Source organism: Cydia splendana, chromosome 4, assembly GCF_910591565.1.
Source record: "Cydia splendana chromosome 4, ilCydSple1.2, whole genome shotgun sequence".
Classification (NCBI taxonomy): domain Eukaryota; kingdom Metazoa; phylum Arthropoda; class Insecta; order Lepidoptera; family Tortricidae; genus Cydia; species Cydia splendana.
Window position 1 is genome coordinate 6,853,666 of NC_085963.1, and position 22,499 is coordinate 6,876,164.

A 22,499-nucleotide genomic window follows, 5' to 3' on the forward strand; every position below is an offset into this window, starting at 1 on the left:
ATTCCTTACCAACCTGTAACATGCATTATAAGCTCTTACTATACACCTGAAAGACGCAGTAAATGAATTTTTGGCATTCTCTATTAAAATTATCGCCGGAGAAATTCAATAAGTACTTAAAAAAAAATTAAATATCAATAAAATTGACAATCAATATTATCATGATGATGAGGGTAATATGTTTATATATCTATTACATTGTTGGTTCTATACTTAACTCTTCACGGTCCCAGAGTTAAAAGTTTTGTGAGTTTTTAAAAAAGGAAAATAGTAGTAGCTCTCATATTCTCGTGTATTCGCCGAAACCCGAAGTAATGCAATTTTGTAGCTTGCTGTGGTGTTTTCGGGTCTGACTTTCCTCGATGAGTCGATCGAAATATCATTCAACTGGCAGCTAGCTAGATTATTGCTCATAATGCCAACCAATGCCACTACACAAGCACAAGGTGGACGCTGATACAATTTCCCTGCTCTTTGAGTGTATGCACTGAGTTGAGTGCTATGCATTACGGTTATTATGGATCCATTGATACTCTTGTCTGGCTGTTTAGAACTTGATACCAGCCTGATGTTGTGTAGGTATGACATACCTACAAAACATCGGTTTAGGCGGAGTATGTCACTTTCTTAGGACGTCACATTCTGAGGACGTCACATTCTGAGTTCGTCACTTTCTGAGTACGTCACTTTATGAGAACGCCACTTTCTGAGGACGTCACTTTCTGAGTTCGTCACTTTCTGAGTACGTCACTTTCTGAGAACGCCACTTTCTGAGTACGTCACTTTCTGAGTACGTCACTTTCTGAGTTCGTCACTTTCTGAGTACGTCACTTTCTGAGAACGCCACTTTCTGAGTACGTCACTTTCTGAGGACGTCACTTTCTGAGAAAGCCACTTTCTGAGGACGTCACTTTCTGAGTACGTCACGTTTTTTAGCATAGGTACGATTTAACAGTATAATATACCTGCACGAAAAATGTATACTGCCAGCAACCAGATAAGCTGTTCGACATACTAATTACGGTCGCTTTTATATCCTACATAGCAATACCAATCTCTGTTTGCCTTACGCGTAGAGAATTCCATTTGGCAAAACGTCCTATGTTTCGTGCAATAAAGTGAAAATAAAGAAATAAATAATAAAAAAACAATTAATTATGTTTCAATCAGATTATTTAATTCAGAATACTTAGAAACTACAAGCACCAAAACATGTTAGCCACAGATTGGAGTTAGGCCGGCAACAGCTTCGATTCAATACACATAAATGTTTCGCACAGTAGGAACCATGATTTTATCATTCGCCGCTGTGATTAGCTGGTGAAGGTATCACGGCAAGCTCGCTGACACCAGTAGAAGGACATTCCCACATATTTACATTTAAACGGACTGCCGCTCCTTTCGTGACAACATATTCTTCGGCATACCGCGTCTTCTGTCATGTCTCCATAAACGTCTTTTTTTCTGACGATAGTGTAAATTTTGGATATCTGCGTATAAAATCAGCTCTTGCAGTTTTGTTTCAGACAATATTTCTTCTCGTGTCACCTGTGGAGAATAGGCGTCAAAGGATTTTTTCTTCATAGCCTTGCCGAGAATTTCAGAATATGTTCAGCCATCAATCACTTCTGCGTATGGAGTAATCCATACTCTCATAGTTCTCATGTTCTGCGTATATTTAATGTAATTTATTTTTTTCTTTTTTTCCTATAAAGGTTACACGATGAATTTTTAAATTAATATTAAATTGTACTTTTAGCCTGACAATAAAAATCTATCACGTCACCGATTTGACATCGTTGATTTTTTTTTCTATTTCAAATGCGAAACTACAAAAAGGTTATATAGTTTGTCAAAGGACTGTCTCATTTCAAACATAGACAGAGATAAACATACTATCCTTGTCTTACACTAGTGCTAGCACCCAAAAGAAAAGGATGAGTGTAGTTTTTATTGTTCTTATTTAATGACAAATTGGTTTGACCAACTATACTTACAGTCCGTTAACACTCAGAATGAACTTCGTTTTTCGGGTAAAATCGGACGTAATCGCGTAATAGAAAATGAAAGCGTCGTACTGATTTATTTGCAATCCAACACTCAAACTAAACAGGGTGGTCTAAACCACGATGTCCAAAAATTTTTTTAGATTCCTCAATAGGGAATATTAGGCAAAGCTCTGAGTAGGTGGCACAACTAGCACATACAGTAAACAAACATCAATGACACATCATGCGTCACTACGTCAATCACATGACCTACCGTGAAACACGACAATCGAAAGTTCGGTTTCTGCCTCTCTATCACTCTTGCATATTTGAGCGATAAAGAGGCAGATAACTACATTTCGATATTCGCGTTTACCGGTAGGCCCTTGTTAACAAACCGCCTTGATGCATCAATGTCATATTTTATTGTCTGTGAAAACTTGTCAAAAAACAGTTTAAGGCACAGAGTATGTATAAGTTAGTCTATGAATTTACTAGAGTACTGCACTCTGGCGGCAGAACATTGTAGTAATATCCCCTATTCTGCGGATAGGGGTATCCGTGGGCTATTAGCTGGCTATTAGAATATACCCTATGTATGTTAGCCGATTTTTCGTAGTTTTCGAGTTATGAATTTTTTAACTTTTAACGTTTGTTAAGAAATTCCGGGGTGAACCGATTAATTTATTTAAAGAAACTATTGAACTTTTTTGAATGTTTTTTTTTGTAACATAATCCTTTACAAACGACGCAGTTGCTAAAAAAAATCAGCATCCTCACTTGGCTGCAAGTTGAAAAAAAAAGACATAAAAAAAACATAGCCACAACCGAATACAGAACCTCCTCCTTCTATGAAATTGAAGTTGGTTAAAAAGTCAAAGTTTTACGTTCAAGCAGGTCAAGTTTAGATTTTACCTAATAAAAAAAAAGCGAGTTCAAGGAGTTTTGGTTATTTTAGAAACTGCTAGTCCCTAAGTTTTTTTAAAGGTAAAAAAAAGTGACAATAGTCATAATTTGACAGAGTCGCCGGTCAAAGGAATCGAGGTGGAAAGTTCCCAAATAAGTAATCTGATAGCCCAAGTAGTGAAGAAACTAAAAAGAAATTTTGGACATGGAGGTTTGTACCACCCTGTACAGAGTAGTTAATACCACCATAACTAGTAGGTAAATATTTAAATTCATATTAAAATATGTGACTTTCAAGTACCGTAAAACGGGGTGAAAAGACACGATTTTCAACTTCAAGACAAAGACGCCAATAATCCAAATGATAAAAGTAAAAATTTTGATATCATTTTTTGAGTCTTGGTTAGTTGTTCAATTTTGCATTCGTAAAATAAATTTTTACCTACCCAATTCAGAGAAAATCAAAGAAAACTACCAGTTTTCTCCATATCCTTAAAACGGGGTCGATAGACACACAAGAAAGGGGTGAATAGAAATATTAAGTTTTAGTTGTCATAGGCATCGAATTTGGTCATTATTATGTTAATACTCTATTGGCAAATGGTATATATATCTGTTAAACAGCTATTTGACACAAAATTATTTTTTCGTGTCTTTTAACCCCCAAGGTTTGTTGTATCTAATCACCCCCTATCGCGTAACTATTCACCCCATATGCGTATCCACTGACCCCGTTCTCACGTAAAATTGCATGTTATTAGTTTTTTGCAAAAAAAATGCTTAATTATAGTGAAAATTTGTGATATTATTTGTTATTTAGGTACTACAAATACTATATTAGGTTAGCTAACTTTTACTTAGTTAATGTCAAAACATTTACCGCTAGAACAAAGTTCAGACAGGCTTCATTTCTTACCTCGGCGAGACCTTACTTTAGAGTCAAAAAAATCTAACTTTTAGGCAGTTTGATTAATTTCTTTTGGTATCAATGTAGAGAATAAATAGTCTACTATATACGCATTCCAGAAAAATCTAATTTTAGACATGCACGTTTTTAAATATAACAACTTGAAAGAAAAAGTTCAAAATTTCTCTATTCACCCCGCGATTTCTGTTGACCCCGTTTTACGGTACTGTATATTTACAAATTAAATTTATAATTGTTGTTTTAATTTATTTTTTTATAATAAAGTAAATTTTAATTAAAACTAGAAATAAAATAAAAATCACTAACTATAAATACAGGGTGTTTGGTTCATTGTTTGGCAAATTAAAATGGCAGATAGGTTGAGTCATTTGTTATCTACTCATGCCTAGAAATTGGCCATGGTTTTTTTTACTACTGCGCAAGTACAAATTTGTAATATAGGTACGAAAAACTGGCATAGTGCTGAAAAAAAAACGTGCGCAAAATTAAAAATTTCTAGGCCTGGGAAGATAGCAAATGACTCAGCCTATCTGCCGTTTTAATTGGCACGTATTTAACCGGTCAACTAATTAATCGAATTTGGGTACCTAGTTTAAAAAAATAGAAATGGGTACTAAAATTAATAATTTGGCAACAAAAACGGAGCCTTTAAATAAATCAATATGAGTTGTATTTTAATGCCGTTACAGCTTTTGATTATGTTTAGGCAGGTACCAAGTATTTATTTGGCAACTGAATTATTATATTGCAGACCATTTATGAAGCACATTTTAAAAAGAAAACGGCTATCTAATCTATTAATTCAAAAATGAAGTTCTTTTAAAATATTTTGTTTGGTCATTACACGGTCAACCTAACACGCTCCTCCTCGCTTTGCTCGTCGTCGCACCTATCTGTTGACTCTAGCAGAACACAGTGGTCACTATTGAAATTAGTAATTAAAAATTTAAAGATCTAATGGTATAATGGCCATTAGGCGTTTCATGATAAGAGATTTCAACTATACTGTATAGTGACCATTACGTATTGGTAAATTAATTTGAGGTGTTTTGTGTAAAAAGTGACCAATATTCATTAAATTTAACTGCTTTCTTGTTAAAGTACTACTTCGCTGAAACCAAATGCTCAGTTATGACTATAGTTGATTACTCAGGGGTGAACAACTAGATGACAACTAAATTTTATGATCGCTTTACAATATTAGTTGCCAATTTATTATTTTAGTCGCCAACCTATCACTTTAAGTTCCCTATAATTTTTTTGGGTGGCTTGATTTTGCTGCCAGTTTTTTTAATAATATGATGCTTATATTTGAGGCTAATATATTTTTTTTGGCGCTAAAATATTAATGCACAGCCAAATTAATAATAAATAATAAATATTATAGGGACATTCTTACACAAATTGACTAAGCCCCACGGTAAGCTCAAGAAGGCTTGTGTTGTGGGTACTCAGACAACGATATATATAATATATAAATACTTAAATACATAGAGAAAACAACCATGACTCAGGAACAAATATCTGTATCATCATACAAATAAATGCCCTTACCAGGATTAGAACCCGGGACCATCGGCTTCATAGGCAGGCTCACTACCCACTAGGCCAGACCGGTCATCAAAATTATATTATTATATGCCCAATGAAAGTTCCTGTTTAATATTTTAGTTGCCCGGTTAATAATAAGCCGTTTTAATTTAGCAAACGATGTACCAAACACCCTGTATACAATAATATACTTACCTACAAAAAAAATATGTGTCTATTATTACCACTCTATATAATTTCAGCCAGAAGTAGTAAATGACATTGTAAATGACGGTGTTATGACGGTGTGACGTTCTGCTTTCAAATTCTGATTCTATTTTATGTAGATTATGACAAAAAGTCAAATCGCAATATAGTCATCAACCAAATATTAACCTATATAGGAAGAAAACAAACAAATAAATTACATTATTATATGCAGAACATGAGAACTATGAAATTCGACAACGCAAAGAAAAAATCCTTTGACGCCTATTCTCCACAGGTGACACGAGAAGAAATATTGTCTGAAACAAACTGCAAGAGCTGATTTTATACGCAGATATCCAAATTTTACACTATCATCAGAAAAAAAGACGTTTGAGTTTATGGAGACATGACAGAAGACGCGGTATGCTGAAGAATATGTTGTCACGAAAGGAGCGGCAGTCCGTTTAAATGTGAATATGTGGGAATGTCCTTCTACTGGTGTCAGCGAGCTTGCCGTGATACCTTCACCAGCTAATCACAGCGGCGAATGATAAAATCATGGTTCCTACTGTGAGAAACATTTATGTGTATTGAAACAAAGCTGTTGCCGGCCTAACCTCCAATCTGTGGCTAAATGTTTTGGTGCTTGTAGTTTCTAAGTATTCTGAATTAAATAATCTGATTTAAACATAATTAGATTGTTTTATTATTATTTATTTCTCTATTTTCACTTTATTACACGAAACATATGACGTTCTGCTCTGCCCAATGGAATTCTCTACCAGTCAGGCGTAAGGCAAACAGAGATTGGTATTGGTATGTAGGATATAAAAGCGACCGTATTGTCGAACAGCTTATCTGGTTGCTGGCAGTATACATTTTTCGTGCAGGTATATTATACTGTTAAATCGTACCTATGCTAAAAAACGTGACGTACTCAGAAAGTGACGTCCTCAGAAAGTGGCTTTCTCAGAAAGTGACGTCCTCAGAAAGTGACGTACTCAGAAAGTGGCGTTCTCAGAAAGTGACGTACTCAGAAAGTGACGAACTCAGTAAGTGGCGTCCTCAGAAAGTGACGTACTCAGAAAGTGGCGTTCTCATAAAGTGACGTACTCAGAAAGTGACGAACTCAGAATGTGACGTCCTCAGAATGTGACGTCCTAAGAAAGTGACATACTCCGCCTGAACCAAAACATCAGACTTTGTTATGTGTGTGCAAATTAATTACCGAAATCCTACAGTCAAGGTATTAAAAATATATACACTGAAAAAGTGCCAAAAATATGTACCATGTAAGGGCAATAAGTTCAAGTATAGATATTTTTGGAACGTTGTCCGTGTGTACATTTAACTCCTTGACTGCACGTACTTTGCTGTAGTGCTAAACTTTTCCTGAGTTTTTTTTTAGACTCAATTCAAATTTCGTTTGATGACATTCGTTAAAATTATTAGAGGTCTTAATTATTTTGAAAGTTCAGAACGATTACCTTTTTTTTGCTAAAACTGCGACCAACTAAAGCGTTTTAGGACGATATCCATCAAAGCAAGAGACTTGATACACACAAAGGCCGCCATATTAGCAAATCGTAAAACGGTCGCCCTCAACGACCGCAGCGTCCTCTGGCTGAATGCCTATCATTGTTCAACCCTGTCCCTCAGACGTATGTATGTCTACCTATCTCCATAATACGTTTGAATGTCGGGCATAACACAGTACACGTTAGGTGGCAGTTCTAAAGCAATCCCGTGTATCAGAAAAAAATATTTACACCAGCGCCCTTAAGCGTAAGCAACGACTGCTGAAATTGTCAGTTCTAAATCAGTTACGGGCCAGACTCCTTTGTTTTTCTTAAATTAGGCATTGAGTTAAATTCCAAATACTAAATAAATCTTATTGCTAAATACTTAAGCAATATTAATCGAAGTATTTCATAAAAATAATTCAAGTTGTCTTTCATTACCTACTCATCATGACTTTTTATGTAGGTGCCTAAAGTACATAACTGTGTTAAGTGAATCTCGGGTTAAAATAAAAAATACAATTGCCAAAAACAGTAAATTGCAGTTATTGCATATATTAGACGTTCAACGTTCATTTGCTGTGCATACTGTTCATGATTCAAGTACTATGAGTTCCGGTGAGGCGCTCATTTGTAACTGTCATATCACACGGAAGAGCACCGTCATGGTCTTATAATGGTATCTATTCAGCCATATGCGATATCCATCAGATCTTACGCATATCATTAATTAAGACGTACTTACTTGATTTAGCCTACATATTTAATTTACTTTCTCCCCTAGTTCTATAGATGGCAGCACCATCTGTCTCGCTATACCGTAATCCTGTAAGGGATTCGTATAGGCGGTGCAAGCAAGAAGAGTTATTTAAAAGCGCCTAGCTCTTCAGTCGAGAATTTGGGACGGGTACCGCCGTGGTTGGGTAACCTAGAGATCCTGGGCATTATCCGCGTAACCTAAAGACGTAGGTTCGTTCCCAGCATTGGACACTTAGGGCGTCGTCAAATTTATCTTTAGTAAGTATATGAAATCTATTTCATTTACAATGTACCTATAGTAGGTACCTATATGTATATTGTAGTGTGACTACTTAAAAACACAAAGTAAAAGTTCATAAAAATAGATTTGTTTGCCAGTTGTTAAATTTCCCTATTTGATGTTCATATTTCAATTGGCAGCGTAACCTAATTAGGCCTAATTTTGGAACAAAACGGGCAATTAGAGCAGTATTATAGGCCGTTCGACTAAAAACGCGTATTGAAGGGACATTAATATTCCGGCAGCAATTCGCGCATAATTGAGTATTGTCGCGCGTCCGGTCGTTTGTCAGAGCGCTGCGGGCCAGTCAGGCGAGCTTCTTCACTAGCATGAAAGAGACGGACCAAGCTAAATTTGCATGGTATTTGCAATGACTGAGTGTGAAAATGTAATCAACCATCATATATTTCAAACTGCAATGAAAATGTGACGTTAACAATGACATTTCCATTTTTTTCTGTTAACGTGAGTTAGCTAAGACGGACTCCAAACACGTGACGCGACCTGAGGGCCTACCGCGAACTACGTTCGATGTGGTGCCTCTCTATCGCACTTGTAAATTCATACGTAAGTGTGACAGGGAGGCAAAACGTCGAACGTGGTTCGCGGTAGACCCTCTGGTACCTACAGCAGCGAAGGTAATGGGGAATGCAGCAGTCAAAATGACATCCTAAGGGTTCTTAAGCCGACCACTGACAAACAGTCCACCGGACAATATCGGCCGGTCAGTTGTTCGGAACTGTAAATTTTTTGTTCTAACTGACAGGCCGATATCGTCCGGCGGCCTGTTAATCAATGGTCGGCTTTAGAGTACGTTAAATTTGTATAAGGCAGGATGTATTTATGAAAATTAATTATAAAATATTGTTCCGAAATGGGAATATAACGTATTTCGAAAAACCAAAAATTGTTGTAAGTTCAATGAAGAGGAAAATTGTTATTAAGAATCATCCATCGCATGTCTCGCTTATCGTACGAAAACTAGAAGACGTCGGTCTTCTAGTTTTCGTAAGCTACAAGTCCTAAAAGTAGAGCTTTCACCGGTCTTCCCACTGTAACTTTTTTTACATTCAAAAGCGACATCTTCATCACAACACTTTCGAAACTAACAAATCATAAATCTACTTATATAACAAATCCAAATCAAATTCATCACCTGTTATTACAATAAAAAGAGGTACGAGTGGTACGACTCTTGATTTTGTTGGCGATGGTGGTATTAGGTACTTAAATAAGTAGGTAGGTACCAGATTCAAAAATCGCAATAACATTAGGTATAATCGAATAGGACTCATGTTTCTTTGACCATTTTGTAACTATAAATATAGACAGTAAACCAACTGTGCTCCCTGCACAATGACAGCAGCGTGAGAACGGGTACTTTAATTAAATTTATCCATCGATCCATTTGCGAACCCACGCGTGGGCCCAAATAACATAGTGGGTACATAATTTTACTTATAATTATCGAAGAGGCAGTTTATTGGGTCTCATAACGACACTGATCCATCCTTGCATTTGTTTATTAATTTTTATAATTTTAGCAGTCACTTGCAATAATATGTTACTCTTCGAAGGCCGCAAAAATATGTGACACGCTCTACGGCTCTACAAATAAGATCGTGTCGGATATTTTTGCAGCCTTCGTTGTGTGACATATTATTGCAGGTGACTGTACTGTGTCGTACCGAGATTATATATATTATACTAAATAATTATTTATTATATTCTTAATTCAAACATTATGAATATTATGATGAAAAAAGCGACATCTGTGAAAGTTTTAACTGTCGGTATTACGGTTGTTGAAGTAAAGCCGGTGGACGGACGGACGGATGGACGAACTGACAGGCAACTGCTTATTATATTAAATATTTATAAATACGTTTGTCCCTTTTTTGGATACGTAATATAATTTGATTTAAGCGCCATCTCCCGTGGAATAGCTAAACTAAGTAAAATTCACTCACCCTAGTTTTCGTTCTATAGAATTTTTACTAGGAAACTTAACGTTTCTTTAAATATCTCACAGGTGTCGCTGGCGTATCGCTGGTTTAGCTTCTCCTGTTTAAGTTCTGCTATTCGCTAATAGAGAGCGCTACTAATAGCAATAAGAAAGAGATTTTGAAATAGAGGCGGATCGTCAAAGTAAATTATGTAGGTCGTGACCCTGAATTTACTACCATCTTTCGACAGATGTTTAAAATTTTTAGAACGCCATTTGACTTTGATCCTTATTCTTTCACAGATATGTGTTTAATTTGTTAAATATCAAAATGTATCGCCATCGGTTCGTTTCGTTTTTTATAGCATTAGAAAGATCTTGAAAAAAGGTAAGCGATCTTGACATGTCTTTTAATTGAAAAACGCTTTTTAAAAATCAAAAATTATTACTTGTGAAAGCAGCAGAATATAAATGATCCTATTAGATTCATAATTGTTACATATTTGCCGTGACGTATTTTTAAAATGTGTTTTTCATTTAAAAGACACATCAAGATTGTTTACCTTATTTCTAATGCTAAAAGAAAACGAACTATACTCAAGACTAGGACAAAGGTACGGCGCCATCACTCTAAAAGATGGAACCATACCTTCCGGTTTAGTGTTTGAACATTTAGAGCCAAAAAAATTTTTTTTTATTGCTGTTAATTTAAATACACGATTTTACTTATGTTATTTTTGTGTCGCTCGGCAAGGTTTCTGTATTTCCGAGTGTCGTGCCCTCGGCTAACGGGTCCATGGTATCGTTGCTACTGCGAAGTGCTGGTTGGTCTTCGTCTTCGTATACCGTTCTAGCCCTGCAAAATCACATTCAGGTAAAATTCGCTCCGCAAACGGTCCGGCTCTTTAATTACAAACTTTAAAAACATATGTGACGTTTCAGTACTATTTTCGTCACATTGGTGTGACAAATGGTCGTGCCTTATTCTTGCTTGCTTGGGTCTTAATATCAGCCAGAGGTTCTGGAATTAGCAATTTATCGCGCGTGTTGTCGCGCGTGCACACACACACACACACACGCTGTGCATTGCGCGCGTGCGTGCGTGTGTCCAAATTTGCAGTAAGTGTCAGAGTGTGGCAGTGACACCGTAAGCAAAGATATATAATATGTAACTCCGTATATAGCAGGCGTGGCTCACTCCGCGATTTCGTCGCTTTGCTACAGGTATTAGCTAAAAGTACATCCGTTCCGCCCCAATTTTGGGGAAAGCCATAAGCGCGCGTGGCGCTGTCGCCACCTAGCGGCCATATCTGTGCTGATCGTCACAGACGCGTTTTGTTAGAGAGTGAGTCTTCTGTACCTAGTACTATTATTTATTCTGTGGTATAAGATAGGTAATGTCTAAGGAAAATACGTGCCCCAGAAATCAAGAAAAAGTCATTCTCGAATAGATGGCGTTGACGACACCGTTTGATATTTAACAATTTTAACACAAAATTAGTGAAAGAACACGGGTCAAAGGCATATAAAAATAATCAATAAATATAAAAAATCATATATTCGCATTTTTAATTTTAGTTTAAGCGATGTGTCAATAGATGGCAGTAAATTTACTGTGACTACAAAATTTACTATGACAGTAACCTTCTATACTATCTATTATCTTTGCTGTAAGCTTCAAAAATGTGACGTTTATAGTGCAACTTCGACATGTCCCATCATTAATATATGGTTAGTAAAAATAATAAATAAAAATAAATAAGTAAATAAAATAAAAATAAATAAATATTAGACATTGTTATACAAATTGACTAAAATTGATTGAATATTATCCTATTTTAAGGAGAAGTTGATCCATCCACCCAGATATTTCAATATTATCATCGAAACGAAAATGATGAAATTATACCTCTAATGTACCTGTTAATTATACTTACTTATCTTACTGAATAATAACTCTCTAGGCCCCAACCAAATTTGTTTTTAATATTATTGTGTTTATACGAATTCATTAAATAAAAATAGCTAAAGAAGTACCTGAGTGTAATGTTCCCCCAGTCATACGTTTCCTCTTCTAGCACGCTAGACTGATCTCTTAACACATTCGGACAGTCGTCTCTGTAAAAATGTGAATTATACAGGTATCTATGACATACTGATTCCATTATACATATATCTAGTAAATGGGTACAGGAAACTCAGTTTTTCTTTTTGATCGACGAGCTCATTGTGATGTGGTTAATTCAGAAAGCCATTCTAATTTACACACAATTAATTGCGAGCGAGATACCTGGAGACGGATTTTGATGGCATTCAGTAAGCTCCCAGTTATCAGTAGTATCAGTTATCTTGTATTTTCTTTATTTAAGTGAAATGTAAAATTTTGTACAAGTAACATGAATACACGCATTTACTGTATTCTCTGTTATGTACTTGTTTTGTGCAATAAAGTGTTTACTACTACTACTACATACCCTTCTGTTTTGTAGATGGCACAATGAATAAGATGTCTGTTATTGTAAACACTGGTATAAAGGTACGGACCAAAGCATTGTTTTGAGTTATCTTGAACCCTGTACGAAGACATGATGCCAATCACTATGGCATCTGATCCATGCCCGACCACTAACGGGCCACCGTGGTCATTCTGAAAAGTTAAAAAAAAATTACTTCGAATGGAAATTGGTACTGTCGTGCAATAATGAAAAGGGGTGGATCAATTTTTTCTTTTTGTTGTTCTGTTCCGTCAGCCAGGGGATATTACTCGTAGTAGCAAGTTTCGTTACTAAAACGGTTGTAACACGCTCCACTTATGGAAACGGCAATGTAATAGAATAAAATTTAACATTTTAAAGTGTCACACTGAAAATGTTTCCACTCAGTTGGTCTTCCGCGGAAACTCTAAGTTTATTTATTTCTATTTATATACCTAAGCCTAGAGCAGTGTCGGCCGAAAGTTAATGCGAATTGAAAATGTTGGCCATTAACCATTATAAATTGAACCTTAAACCGTAACGGACGATTACAGTTTACGATTCAATTTATAATGGTTAATGGCCAGCATTTTCAATTTGCATTAACTTTCGGCCAACACTGGCCTAGAGTGCTGGGCAAAGGCCTCCCTCCTGCTTTTCCACGTATCCCGGTCTTGACCCATCTCCCACCAGTTTCTGTCAAAGGCGTCGAGGTCATCTCGGCAACGCCCTCGAGGTTTGCCGCGACCTTGGGTTCGATTTTGTAGGGCCCAATTAAATGTAAAGATAAATGCCATAGAATCATAGTTTTAAAAATTGAGAGTAGTGAAAGCCCAAACGATTACTATTTATGATAATAATAACATGATAATATTTTATTATTAACGTATGGCGTAAACCATCGCGATTGGCCTTCTCAAACTAAAAGTGCGGTATTTGACCTGACTTGGAAATTATGTGATATTTCGGGTGAAAAATGTTTCATGTTGTATAAAGCCTCGCCATACCTCGCAAAACCCTCCATATATTTTCCGCGTCATACGTCTCGTCATTTTTTTAGTCTTCTCCCTCTTCTTGACTTCCGCTGCGGAGTGTAGAAGGAGCTTGTCGGGATTCCCCTCGAACCTCCTGACTCGAGGTCCCTCCTCCTCTGAGAACACCAACTGTCTGCACTCTACTTGATTATGCTGTGCAGATTTAATAATGACAAATGACCAGCAAGATACAAAATAAACAATAATAAAAGTTTCAGCATCATAAACAACGATGATGTATTTTTTTTCCTGATAATCAAGGTATGATACCTAGTGTTTATAATAAGATTTTAGGGTTAATATGAAAAGGAGAGGGAAGAGTCAAATACAAGTACCTAACATAATTATATTTGCCTTTCATAATATCCCTTGGTGAGCATAAGTTCCGGGAAATGAGAAACCAGAGAGAAGACAAGAGGAGAGTGGAGACATAAGGGAGAAAAAGGGAGATTTAAATTCATGGTCATACAACACAAGGTTCGCTCATTTTGCCGCCTCGGGACACCTTTCCGCAGAACATGTACTTGTCGATGATTGAGTGGTAGCGCGGCAACCAGCGATGTTTGCAGCTGTCTTTGGTGATTATGATGATCTCCGCTTCCATCATCAGGGGGGAGTTAACGCTGGTTCGGGCTATCATGTCTGCTGCCTGAATGAACATTTCAAAATTGGTTTCCTATCGTGGACACAGTAAAGTGACAATTTGAAAACCTAGTGTAGAATCAGTTTAAGTTTGTTGCATATTAGTATAATTTAAAATATGTTCTTAATAAAATTTAGAAAATGGCGGTTATGTTTCAATTGGAGTTTTCTATCAAAAAATTTATCTTGACCCCGAGTGAACATTAAATTCAAACCACCGTCTTACTTCTTCTTCTTATCGTGTGAAGGGATCATAACTAGATAATATTTTGCCAATATCTTGCCACCTCTAACCCCCGAGGGGTAGCTCTTATGAGGTCTTACAAGGGACACAGTTAGAAAAGTCTAAATACATATACATTTGTCGTAGGTTAAAAGTTGTTTTATGCATTCTATGACGGCACTTACATCAGTATATTTATCGTTAGAACCCCATCCAGCGATGAATCCCTCGGTTCCAGCTTCCTCATAATGTTTAGAGATGTTATTGTATTTGATCTTGCGTGGAATGAAATCGCAGCCTTTTACACGTCTGGTGAAGGAAATTGCGCTTTCGGTCATGACAACTGCTATGTCGTTCACCATCCAACGTATGTTGTTAAACACGTTTCCATCGAAACGATATGCTGAGGAAATGGAGAAATTACAAACAAAAGTTAATGGCATGCGTTCTTAAAGTAAAGAGTTACCTATGTGGGCTATGTGTACATTATGTACTAGAGGATGAACAGATGAATTTTGCCGATATGGAGCATAGCCTAAATGATTTTATCACCTAAGTTTATCGTTACCTATGTCGTTTGGATTGTTATGTTACATTTTGAATAAATTCAATGTCGGATTTTAGGTTGACATATCCACTAGACTCATCATATATTTATGATAATATTTCATAAATACATTCCTAAGTATTTATATTGACTCGAGACAACAAATATTTACAAGCAGCAGTACCTACATTGAATGAAGCTAGTTATACTAAAAATAAACTGCATCCTCCATGTTTATATGATGAATAGAAGACTGATATTTAAGACCCCATCAACGTGCACACTAGCGCCACAGGCCCACAGCCAAATAATCGTTATTATTTAAATTTAACGAAAGATATTTTAAAAAGGGGGCTGCTAATGTACTGTATATTGTATTTAAGTACCTTTTGAATACATCAAACTAGTTTTTAAGTTGCTAGATTCGTCAGTCTATGCGTCCAAAGTTAAAACGGCCGTTTTTGTTTTGAGTTCATAATGAGATTTTATTATGGTTTTGTAATTATTTGGTAGTGCTGTGATGAGGAAACAATAAAACTGCGTTACTTACTTCTATGGACACATTTCCAAATGGCACGTAAGGCACCGTTTTTGATACACTCATTTGTCTGTGATACTGGTAACCACCTGATAACCAAGAGTGAAGATGTGATACGTATAATATATATATGTCGCCGCCATTTGGTTATATTAGCCAGCTAAATAGACGCCTAGGCCGTTCATTGACGACCATTCTGGCCTAAAGGGTAGTGACCCTGCCTATGAAGCCGATGGTCCCGGGTTCGAATCCTGGTAAGGGCATTTATTTGTATGATGATACAGATATTTGTTCCCGAGTCGTGGTTGTTTTCTATATACATATGTAAGTATTTATATATTATATATATCGTTGTCTGAGTACCCACAACACAAGCCTTCTTGAGCTTACCGTGGGACTTAGGGCAATTTGTGTAAAAATGTCCTATAATATTTATTTATTATTTATTATTATTTATTAAGCGCCGTCATCTAATTTGATGCCTAGGCCGAAAGTTAATTGAACGATTTGGTATCGATATACTATACTATACTTAACTATACTATACTAAGTATTAGGATGTTTGCTTATTTCGTCGAAATTGAAATTTTCTATGTCTCACCCCCTTAAATTGTTCTCTTTCACTAAAAAACAAATGTGGATTCATTTCAGAATTTTTAATTTCGTTATAGGGGTCGCTACCGAATTTAAAAATTTTTGGATCCTTCATACATGATGATTTTTTTTTAATTTTTCGTTTTTTTTTTTAGTGAGACAGTGAGTAAAAGTATATGGAATCTATTTATATGTAGGTAATTCAATACTAGGTATAGTTAATATATATTTTTAAATAATTTTTATTCCTGTTTTAGGAGTGGGCACTGCTGAATCAATATTTAGAACGCCTAAAACACGCATAATAAGCTTTAAAAAAATAGTGGTATTATTTTATAATAAACTGCAGATTAATACACCCTGACCCGTTGTCTCATTAAACAAAACGAGAGAAAAAAAAACTAAAAAAAAATCTTGTATGGAGAGTCCAAATTTTCAAAATTCGGTAGCAACCCCTAAAACGTAATTGAAAATTCTGAAAAATATCCACATTTGTTTTTTAGTCAAATAGAATAAATTAAACGGGTGAGACATAGAAAATTTTAACCTCGACGAAATAAGCAACACCCTACTAAGTATACTATAATATACTAGGTACCTATAAGATGTCGATATATATACGTGGGCTCACTGAAAATCCTTCATTACTATAAAGACGCCTTTTATAATAATAATAGTTATTTACGATACAAGTGCGGAAAAGAGGAAATTCGAAACGAGTGGCGATAAATTAAAACACGACCGAAGGGAGTATTTTAAATCGACACTAGTTGCGAAATACCTATTCGCACGTGTATCGTACAACGTTTTACAGTACATATGGCCCTTTAAACTTTTGACATACGCACGAAAAGTGCTATTTTACGCACTAGTGCACAAAAATAGGACCATAATTATGTACTGTAAAAATATTTATTGTTCCATGACTTAAGTACTCATGATCCGAGTTAGCATATGTATGATGATGCTGATAATGTTTATCATATCATATTATTTATCATATCATATTATAACATTCAAAACATACTGTAACACAACACCACTTTCAATACGGAAAGTTTACCCAATTGCTCGCTAGATGGGGCTAGCGTCGAGATAGATCGCGCAAGCGTTAGTCTTTTACAGTTTCATGGCATGTATTAGACATTAGTATGTGTTGGTATAAAGAGTATGTATATACAATCGACACTGGCTTGACACATTTAATTTGGATATAGAAGCTCAAGTTTGAATGATGTTTAAAGTCAAACTTGAGAATGTCAAATCACTCTACTTCCATCAGCCGTAATGATAAGTCATATGTTGTGAATATAATTAAATAAATAAACAAGATGTTGACAAACTAAAGTGCCTTCCAGTATTTATACAATAAACCTCCAAAGACCTCCTGTAACGATGTACAGTATGCAAACCATTCACTAGATGGCGGTGGCGTCGAAATAGAACGCGCAAGCGATTGTCTTTCGTAGAATGGGGTATTTGACTACTAGTCAAATCAGTTTCTTTTTTCAAAATGTTAAAACGATTTGTTACTATGGGATTTATATGAAACACTAGCATGTGACGTCACGATCAAATTACCTACTCTTTATAGTTTTATATGGGTTTTAAAATAGAAATTGTGTCTAAAAATAATTGCTGTTTACGCTTCTCTATTAAAATTCTGGTGCTTTATTTCTTGCACGGTGTAAAATAATTTAATTTAAATACAGTCAAATACCCTATAGTTAAGTTCTAAGTTTGATTTTTGTTTATTTTATTGAGACATGCAATGAGAAATCACGTACTTGTGGGTCCCAGAAATCACGTAAAAGTACTTGACGTCTTCTATGCACGCAGCGGAAGTGAGTATATAATTTTCATCAACGATAACGCCACCGCATAGCCAGTTTTTGTCCACCATGTCCGTGTGGGTACTTGTTGGCCGCAACCACACCTAAGGAACATTAGAGTTATAGACCCACCGCTTAAATGAGTCCTCGTCTGCGCGGTACGGGGGCGACGGGGTAGGACTACTAAGGGTGGCGGGGAAGGTGCGGGCGGCAGGCGTACGGCGCCCGCACCTTCCCCGCCACCCTTAGTCGTTTGTGCTGAGCGTTCCGACTGAACATCTAGCGACCTTCACCAAGGAGGAGTTTTGGCCGAAGAGTGTCAAGTTCCGGCGGTACCGCGGCCGGCTCCCTGACACGACGGGGTTGCGAACTGCATCGCAACCATAATTGTGTGGCTTTAGTTTTAAGATATATTTTATAATAATATGTATGCTAGTTTTAAGGTATCTATGGGCCAATAGTTGCCTGAAAATAAATAAATATTTTCATTAATTAAGTAAGTACATATCTTATACGGGTACACTACATAATTCCGAAATATTTTATGCGGAATTTTAGAATATCGAATTTTATTATTCCGATTTTTAAATGCTCGACCCATCAAAATTCCGATTGTCGTAATTACCGAACGATGAAAATCACGAAGTTTTATATTTCCGAATAGCAAATCCGACGATTTTTTTAAATTCCGAACCACATAATTCCAAATATAACAATTCCGATAGTGAGAAACACCGAATTTAACATTTACGATTTTTGAAATCACGAATTCCGAATTGTCATTATTCCGAAAATTTGAATTCCGATTTGACGTGATTCCTATTTTAAATATGCCTATTTTTTAAATTCCGAATAACGAATTTCCGAATTTGTTGTTAATAAATAAAGGTACCTACGTTTCTACGGGGGGTAGCAGTTCTAACGTAACCTAAACATACTTTTCTAAAAATAGTTATTTACTGTAGGGGTCGCAGTTCTAACCTAACCTAACCCAATTTTCTAGTAGCAGTTTGTTTCTGTAAAGGTCGCAGTTTTAATCTAACCTAACCCACTTTTCTAGTAGCAGTTGGTTTCTGTAAAGGTCGCAGTTCTAACCTAACCTAACCCACTTTTCTAGTAGCAGTTGGTTTCTGTGAAGGTCGCAGTTCTAACCTAACCTAACCCACTTTTCTAATAGCAGTTGGTTTCTGTGAAGGTCGCAGTTCTAACCTAACCTAACCCAATTTTCTAGTAGCAGTTTGTTTCTGTAAAGGTCGCAGTTTTAACCTAACCTAACCCATTATCAAACTGCACAACGGGACTTAATCGCGTATTTAAGTTTTAAGATTTACCTCCGACGTTTCGAGGACGGCGTTGTCCCCGTGGTCTCGGAGAAGACTGGAGAAGACAGTCTTCTCCGAGACCACGGGGACAACGCCGTCCTCGAAACGTCGGAGGTAAATCTTAAAACTTAAATACGCGATTAAGTCCCGTTGTGCAGTTTGATAATATAATGCAGGTCTAACCTAACCCACTTCAGATCCAGCATGTCCAAATGATTTAAATGCAATTTTTTATTGCAGATCAATTTTAAATACGGCTGACCGTTTAATTACTTCCCTTTTGAAAATGACGACTTTCATTATTCCGAGTTTACAAAAGATCGAATTTCTGAATACCGAATAATTTTATTTCCGATCGGTCAATGATTTTTCGGAATAGACAAATTCGGAAAAAATATTTTCGGTTTTTTTTAAATCGGTACTTTAAGCTTTCGTTCATATGACAATCGGATTTTAAGTATTCGGAAATAGCGCAGTCGCGATTTTCTTCTTTCGTGGGTTTCAAAGTCGTAATTTCGATATTTCGGACGTATAAAAAATCGTGATTATGAAAATCGAGGTTATGAAAATCGGAAAAACATATTTCGGAATATTTGGGTGTTCCCATCTTATACTTTACCATGTATCGTCTGGTGTCAAAAACCTCATGTCCATTCATGATTCGTCTGGTCTCCCCTTCTTCTCCTTGTTCTGATGAAGCGTTTGCGGCAGAAGCTGGTGAAGGAACTGTACCTGTTAGGACAAAGTTATTTGCTAATATTGATATCCGAGCAAGCGAAAGATCCCAAAATTTAACCACGAGCGTAACCAGTGATTCAAAAAGTGTCTAATCTTAAACTTTAAAACGTATATTTTTTTCCACAAGCCGTTCTATTATATGTCTGTGTATAATATTCAATTATGATCATAATATCAGGACAAATATTTTTGGCTAAGTAGTTACAATTAGCGTAAAACGTCTATTACTGGCCAACTTCCAATTAAATAACTGGCTATTGTATCTGGAATATTTTTTTAGTATAACGTGTCTAGTTATTGGAAAGTGGCAAGTAATAGACGATTCACCCTATATACCTATATATTATGGTAAGATATTTTACTAACCTGAGTTAGATTTACCAAGACCCAAAACCAGTAAATATATACTCAACATCGTCATGATAGGTTAATACCGGTTGTACCCTATTTAATATAATCAGTTGACTCAGAATCCAATTTCATGCATGCCTATATTTCTGATTGGTTGCTGTATAATTATTTGCCTAGAGCTAAACTGACCGAAGTTAATATCAGTGTGTACGGAATGGATCTATATCTGAATCCCTAAAGTATTTTCTCCTATCTTTGCATTCCCTAATATTGTTTGTCATAATGATCAGTTGTCCTAACACTCGCATACCCTTATTTTGGTTTCCCTATTATTGATTACTTATATATAGATAGATAGAATACTCTTTATTGGCACACCTCAGTAAAAAGATACAAAAGAAAAGAACAATTGATTAAATGTACTTATCCTAATGTTATTAAGCATAATTTTTGCGAGGGTCGCTGTTCTAACCTAACCTAATCCACTTTTGTGGCAGTAAGTTCTAACCGAACCATTTTTCAGAACCATTACAATTGATCGTTAGGGCATGTGCCCATTAGGACAAACCAGTTAGGGCAAGTGACTTTAGGACAAACGTTGTTAGGGATTCAGAAGGACTCCCGTACGGAACTTTGTACAGTCGCCATCAGATATATCGGAGCGGTCAAGTTGCTCACAAATATCTGAATACGTCTCTATGTCAAGGCATTAGAGTGCTTGTTTAGATATTTTTGAGCACCTCGGCCGCTCCTATATATCTGATGGTGACAACACTATACATTGTCAATTAGGTTTTGTCATAAATAAGTAAGTAAATACACTTTATTGCACCACAAAGAAAAATACAATAACAGATTTACAATGTAAATAAATACAAACGGCGGTCTTACCTATGTATATACCTACTATTTATCATGAGTGTCTTATTTTAATAGAAAACAATTTTATAAATTTAGCATAAGTATAATTTTAGATGCGCTATAATAAAGACTGAGGTTTTTTCGTATGCTATGAAGGTGGACGCACAAATGGCAAAAAAATGGAGGTATAAGATCCTTTATTGTGTGTGTTTGACCGGTTTGCAACATCGTTATCATGTTACCAAACAACATACAATATCAACCCTCTCGTGTACCCGGAGGTAATGAGGGCTTCAAGGCCCCTCCAAGCCTTCGGGCACTCAGGATGCTCGGCCCGGAAAAATTGCAGCGACGCCTCTTGTGGCACGATACGAGTGTGTTTACCGAATAGTAACATTAGGTACCTATTTATTTTACTTTTATTTACTTACAATACCTACCTATATATTACTAGCGACCTGCCCCGGCTTCGCACTCTTCGCAAATTATACACCTAAACCTTTCTCAAGAATCACTCTATTGATAGATGAAAACCGCATGAAAATCCGTTTTGTAGTTATTGAGTTTATCGCGAACAAACAAACAAACACACAAACAGACAGACGCGGCGGGGGACGTTGTTGTACCTAGTGATGATGTTTTATTAATTTTTAATATTTTTATATTTACAAAAACAAAAGTGGTTAACCTTGTACCTATTCTTAGATTCTGTGTTTGCGAAATGAGTAGATATGACCTATACCTACCAGAAACCGTAGATATATATACCTAAATACATGTAAGATAAATGGTTATTTCAGAAAGTATATACACCGTGTTTTTTTTGATTTCCGTTAATTTCAAGGGTGCATTCCTGAGCTTAAATCAAGTAACTTTCTCAAAGACACCGATGTTCTAATTAAGTCCATTTCGGAGATAATCCATAATTTATTTTTTTCCTATAAGGCCTCTACAAGCGTGTACACTTGCCTTAGGGCCGGCTTACATATTGATTAGTGTTTAGAATGAGTTCACACATTTGCTACTAAACTTAAGTACAATCTCGGTCGATTGATGTACGAAATGACATTGATATGTCACAGATTTCAATTGTTTGGTTGAGTTAAATGTAATGCCCGTGTTACAACAACGCTATATGCTACATTTAATTACTTTTTAAATAAAAAAAAAAACAAAAAAGAAAACAAAAATATTTTTTTTTTTAAATTAACTATGCCATTTAGTTCTTATAAACGTACTAACTATACCCCAAAGTTAACGGAATTCAATAGAAACAC

At 36.0% G+C, this 22,499-nt stretch overlaps 2 protein-coding genes across 3 annotated transcripts in view; one reads left to right on the forward strand and one right to left on the reverse strand.

Annotated features, from left to right (window-relative positions):
* The window catches only part of LOC134789749 (uncharacterized), a 304,376-nt gene that overhangs the window by 122,989 nt on the left and 158,888 nt on the right, over positions 1 to 22,499 (forward strand). The gene's annotated exons all lie outside the window — the stretch shown is intronic.
* LOC134789475 (uncharacterized) lies at positions 10,744 to 20,510 on the reverse strand. 2 transcript variants are annotated; one of them, XM_063760053.1, is made up of 10 exons: positions 20,377 to 20,510; positions 19,892 to 20,004; positions 17,906 to 18,054; positions 15,537 to 15,613; positions 14,625 to 14,842; positions 14,044 to 14,223; positions 13,548 to 13,703; positions 12,541 to 12,713; positions 12,104 to 12,184; positions 10,744 to 10,922 (listed from the first exon to the last, which is right to left on the reverse strand). In XM_063760053.1, the coding sequence occupies exons 1-10, from the start codon at positions 20,429 to 20,431 to the stop codon at positions 10,793 to 10,795; spliced, it is 1,332 nt and encodes a 443-aa protein (XP_063616123.1). In that variant the 5' UTR covers positions 20,432 to 20,510; the 3' UTR covers positions 10,744 to 10,792. The 2 variants fall into 2 exon arrangements, with proteins under 2 accessions (XP_063616123.1, XP_063616122.1); XM_063760052.1 differs by having other exon boundaries at positions 13,548 to 13,727.